We start from the raw sequence: 6000 nt of genomic DNA, 5'->3' as shown, positions 1-6000 counted from the left end.
AATTATGTTTAAAATATGAAATTAAGGACTTGTATGCTTATTTAAACAACCCGTTATCAAAATTTCAATGGAAAAAGCTAGTTAAATCCAAAATTCATGACTATTGGACATCTAAAATTATTGATGATTCAAAAGGTTATTCAACTCTTAAATTCATGGACCATGATAAATATAATATTGGATCCGTACATCCTTCAGCAATTTCAGTTAGTGCAAATCTAAAAGACATCAGAAAAATTCCTGTACGACTTAAAATTTCAACTGGGAATTATATCCTACAAACCCACAAGGCATCATTCTCAAAGAAGCATTATATGATCCCATGCAACTTGTAAACTCTGTAGTAAAGCGGATGCAACGGTGGAACATTTTATTCTATTGTGTGAAAAGTTAGAAGAGGCAAGAATACCACTTTTGTTAAAAATTCTAGATAATGGAAGCCTGATCCTAGCCAAAGTTGCAACTTCGTTTCCAATTGATCTTATCCAACTAATTATCAAAATTAATCCGTTTTGTTATGTAGACATTATTGAAAACAGAACTGTTTCTGAGGAAACCAGTAACCGATTTTGAAACCCCTGTGTAGACAGTTGCAGTTATAATTTGCTTAACAAACGCTATGCTTTCTAGCTAATATAGATAAGCAAGGCAGTAGAAAATCTAACTTCCAAATGCTTAATAGTGTAGTATACATGGTATGGGAAGCTTGGCCTTGCAATAACATAACGGGCACACATGGTCCCAGAATGAGTTGTTATTGCATTGAAAGAACATTACATTTATTTCTATCAAAGATTTTTTCTTTTTTTTGCTTTATTTGTGTATGTAACATAAATTCTTGAGGTGGCGGAAATTTTTATATTTTAATATATAAAGTGATGCGCGTTGTATTGTGATATATTGTGTACTTGTTTTATGCTTTATTCTGGCATAAGTAATTAAACTAAAGTTCAAGTTAATAATGTTCTATTCTTCAAAAACACATCTACATGGTATCGTAACAATAAATCAAGAGAACAAGATCAACTAACATATCATACAAATACGGAATGCAATCCGCATATCAATACACCAAAGACTGGTTAAGGAGAGATAACTCTCATAAAAGTATGTTAACTTTACCAAACGACTTGACATACCAAACTGACATATATATAAACACTTGTCATTTTCCTCTATGTGAATGGAGGTGTGCCTTGATTGGCAGAACTACGTTAACAGACAGATAGAACTGAGAAAAACATATCTTGAAATGAGTATTGCTTTAATATATTTTATAAAACAAATGTAACAACAACTCGTCGAATATTATTTTATGCCAGTGACATGTCTTGAAAATAAAAATGAATCCGGAATTGGATTAGTCCGTTGTTGTACTACACTTATTTTGTCTACAGCGCTTCCTGTTTATATTTCTGGTGCAACACGTGAAAGAGAAAATTATTATTATGGGGAAAAAGAAGAAAGAAGGTAACCTGGGGAAGATGTTAATCAGAGACAGATTTAGTCACAAAAAGCACAGATCTTCAGGGGACCAGTTTGTAAGATTATAGATACTGATAAATAATTATGTCATACATTGTTCGATCCTCTCATACTTTATTTTTTTACATAATTTCATTGTATGATCCGCTCATGTATTTTTTTCATATTCATTGTACGATCCTCTAGTATGAGGCAGGCATTACCTGTGAATGGGGACAATGATCCCTCTGTTGGCTGACCCAACTCCCCTTTAGTGTCATTAAAAGTTACATTTGTCACACGCTATACCCTCCTCAACAACAAACTCTGAACACATAGGGCAAATTTAGGTTGAAGGCTTAGATATGGATTAGTCTAACTAAGCAGTTTTTGGAGAGCCGGTAGAAATGTCCAAGACTTGTGGAGATGATAAAGGGGACAGTGCAAGGCAACACGTCGTGGATTTCCCCACTATTGGTTGCCATGACTTCCCTTTCAGAATGGATGAAGCAGAATTTCCCAAATTTTAATCTTTATCTTTATAATTAGCTGATGTCCTCCAGGTAATTAGCTATTTCATTATTTAAAATGTCAAAAGAATCAAAATAATGGTTAGGTAAGCACAGAGATCTTTGAAAATGCCATTTACAAATAAATCAACTCTACTGCCGTTGATCATGACCATGATCAGGCTATAGCTAGTTGTATTGTATACATTAACTACATATTTCAGTTGTGAGCCAATTTGTCCGTTATTTTTACAGTTGTAAATTCTGTAACAGTGATCTACAATAATGTGGGTTGAATCAAGATTTTTCTGCCTCTCACTGCCAAATTGCTGTTGAAGTTTTCAGAAGTGAAATGAGATAATAGATAGTATTTTGTTGCTTCAAAAGCTGCTGTCATGGCTGTGGAGAATTCAATTACAAAGTTTTTGCCTGGTTTCATCACGTATTGAATATGTTGTTTTTGACATGTACATGTATTCTGTTTTTTGTCCAAGGCTTTTGAGCGATTGAGGGAGTATTTTTTACTTCTAGTAGATATATTGTCTAAAGTTGAATCTTTGGAGTTGCTTACATTTTGTAAGTGATGTGACCCCTTTAGCAAGCCTGTAGATTTTGATTTTGATAACCAAGACAAAAATAATTACTGGTCCAGTTGTTTAAATGTACGAGTCGGGCATAGCATTTCCACATCCCTGGTCACAGTCAGAACATGTATTGATAATTTGCAGCATTAACTACCAGAAGTTTCGTACTCATTTTATAAAACGCTGAAGAAAAGATTTGGAGTGCAAACATTTACAACTTAAATTTTTTTTATAACTTTACATAACTAATTTCATAGAAAATACTATGTCGTATGCAACATTCATTTTTTGATTCTGAATAAAAACCAGAAGACCAGCTGTATCAATATGATTGTAAACTATGGAATGAATTCGTAATTATGATACGGAATTTATCAGATATTATCAAGTTGCAGTTAATACAATGTATTTAAGTATTAATTTTTAAACTTGTAAAGATACATGTATTATTGATAATTGTTGTGCTCCTGTTATGGCATGATTAATGTTTAGTTTAACATCTTATTTTGCAAATGTTTTGTACTCGTTTAAAAAGGGGATGCTGATTGTGTAAGTCGTCAATGTAAGCACATGTTCAACTTGTAAAACTTTTATTCTTTATTCATGTTATTACTCATCTTCGCTAGACAAGGGTTACGATCCACTTCCCTCATCTCCACCCTTGGCAGATTGAGATAGAATTTCAGAAATACAAGATGATGATTTTCATTGGTTGCAGTCGAAACATACTGCATTCAATCAAAAAGCGCCTATAACATGATCATGTGTTAATGTAGAAAGTGTATGTAAATTATTGCCACATGCTTATTGTGCAACAAGTCTACACATCCCTAAACATACAACTATATTTAGTGACAATTTGAATGTTTTTAATCAACTAATAGAAGTTCCTGTGTATGTTTCTTGCACAAATGCATGAATGTCAACGTATATTTTCGTTTCCTGCTTAACCAAGTGTGTAGAATCTAGACGCTACCATGTTTTTACCTCCAAATTGAAGAGTTTAAGCTTGCTACCATTGGTCAAAAATAATGTATTCGGAATGGGCGTGACTTTAATCTACCGATAGATGGCGTCTTAATCTGCCAAGGGTGGAGAGGAGGGAAGTGGATGGTAACCCTTGTCTAGCGAAGATGGTTATTACTGGATTAAACATTTCATTTTTTATGCCCCATTTATGGGCATTATGTTTTCTAGTCTGTGCTTTCGCTCGTTCGTTTGTAAGTTCATCCTTCTGTCCCACTTCGGGTTACAGTTTTTGATCGAGGTAGTTTTTGATGAAGTTGAAAGTCCAATCAACTTGAAACTTATTTCACATGTTCCCTATAATATAATTACTCCAATTTTAATGCCAAATTAGAGTTTTACCCCTTTTCATGGTCCATTGAACATAGAAAATGATAGTGTGGATGGGGCATCTGTGTTCTATGGACACATTTTTGTTTTTATCTAAATTTCCATTTGCTGAAAACTATATTAAATTTTGCAATCAGTCATGTCAGTGGTCTATCTTGTTCTCCTGTCAAGTGTATCAATCTGCCTGTACAAGTGATTAGTGATCTTTAGCCAGAGATCCCTTAGGGCTTTAAAACTATAACAAGGAGCCTCCACCTTTTGGATTAGAATGCAATAACCTTAGGAGTAAATTATTATAATTGATAAAAAGAAATGGTGGTGGATAGAAAGACGACAACAAATTTTGACAATGACGGGTATCATTTGACGATGGTGGAAGATAATTTAAACATGTTAAAGACGGCAGGATCTTTAGACAGTGGCGAATGATATTATTATTGGTGGCAGGCCGCCATCATAAAACAGGTCATGCAGATCCCTGACCTATATAATTCTGTGAAAACTATGTTGGGTATATTTCAATTATTTGGGCTGGATGTACATGTATTTGTGTCAATGCAATTATCAAATTAAATATATACATTTTGTAACACATTCCAAACATACATGTGGCACAATGACATAGTCAATGATAGTGTAAAAAACATGATAGATACAGTATCTTGAAGTAAATTTTTGAAAATACTAAACTTCCCTAGAAGGTTATACAGGAATAGTATATATATATATCAAAAGAAGTGCACACATTTTCTTCTTATCATGCTTATTGCTCCTTGCTAAAAACATGAAAAAATTAAAAAAAATTATAAAAATATATCCAGTTGTTAGTTGATGTACACTTAATATTGGTTGCTGTACTTCATAGAAGATTTCACACAGCAAGAAAAGTGTTGCATGATTATTATATGAAATGATTTTTAAGTTTAATGTTTTATTTACTAGTTACATACTACAGACTTAAATGATGGCTATGAATGGGGAAGACTTAACTTGCAGTCAGTCACAGAACAAAGTAATTTAGATGATTTCCTGGCTACTGCAGAGCTAGCAGGAACTGAATTCACAGCAGGTAACCAGTATATATTTACTATTAAATGTACACAGGATGTATGTTTATACTGAACAAACAAAAATAAGGACCAGCAATAAATATTTTCATTTCAAATACTGATTTCCTGATCTTACCTCACCAAAAAAAATAAACTTATGTAGCATCACGTTTTCCATTTTGTCCTTGTGATCCTTGTAAACTAGTGATTTCTGGAATCAGATATTCCCCTATAAGTAATCAGACCATATAAAAAAGTAAGATGTGTTATGATTGCCAATGAGACAACTCTCTACAAGAGACCAAATGACACAAAAATTAACAACTATAGGTCACCATATAACCTTCAATAATGAGCAAAGCCCAGACCGCATAGTCAGCTATAAAAGGCCCCGAATGACAATGTAAAACAATTCATACACGAAAACTAATGGCCTTATTTATGTAAAAAAAAATAAAAAATATGTAACACATAAACAAACGACAACCACTGAATTACAGGCTCCTGATGTACATGTACAAAAATAGGTCTATCAATAATCATATAGGATTTTCAAAAAGCAGCTTGAAAATTTGTGTTATTTTTGTCAAGTATGGAATTAATATAAATTCTAATGAACATGTGAAAAAATACATACATCTGACAGGATAATAAATACATTATGAAACTTTGTGGGTTATAAACAAGCCACCAATACTGTGGCATTATTTTTTACTGTATATTCAGAAATTTGTTTAATGTTTTTTTATAATTGAGAAGATAAGAGTGGTAGTTTTAAACATATTTATTTATAGTGGATTGGGAAACAAGTTTTGCAACTTATATTAATCCCTTTCCACTTTGCGGATGCGAGTGCTGCCTTGTAGCGGCATTAGCCTGCTCTTTTTCGAAATCTACAAGGGTGTCTTTAACGTGCAAGAGATATGGCTCTCTCTTAACACGGGTCAGCCATTTATCGTCCCCTTCCGACGGACTATCATCGTTTCCTCGAGACCATACTCGCAAATGGTGTCAAGGGAGAGCCGAAAATTTAGTTCC

General features: G+C 33.3%; 1 protein-coding gene across 1 annotated transcript in view; it reads left to right on the top strand.

Moving 5' to 3' along the window:
- The first annotated feature begins 1376 nt into the window (after positions 1 to 1376).
- Positions 1377 to 6000, top strand: part of LOC139501446 (large subunit GTPase 1 homolog) — a 44653-nt gene continuing 40029 nt past the window's right edge. The window contains exons 1-2 of the mRNA XM_071290524.1: positions 1377 to 1541; positions 4856 to 4982. Coding sequence (XP_071146625.1) covers positions 1449 to 1541; positions 4856 to 4982 — 220 coding nt within the window. The 5' untranslated portion in view covers positions 1377 to 1448. The remainder of the gene's footprint in view (positions 1542 to 4855; positions 4983 to 6000) is intronic.

This window comes from Mytilus edulis, chromosome 13, assembly GCF_963676685.1.
Source record: "Mytilus edulis chromosome 13, xbMytEdul2.2, whole genome shotgun sequence".
Classification (NCBI taxonomy): Eukaryota; Metazoa; Mollusca; class Bivalvia; order Mytilida; family Mytilidae; genus Mytilus; species Mytilus edulis.
This window is presented reverse-complemented; position numbering and strand designations above follow the sequence as displayed.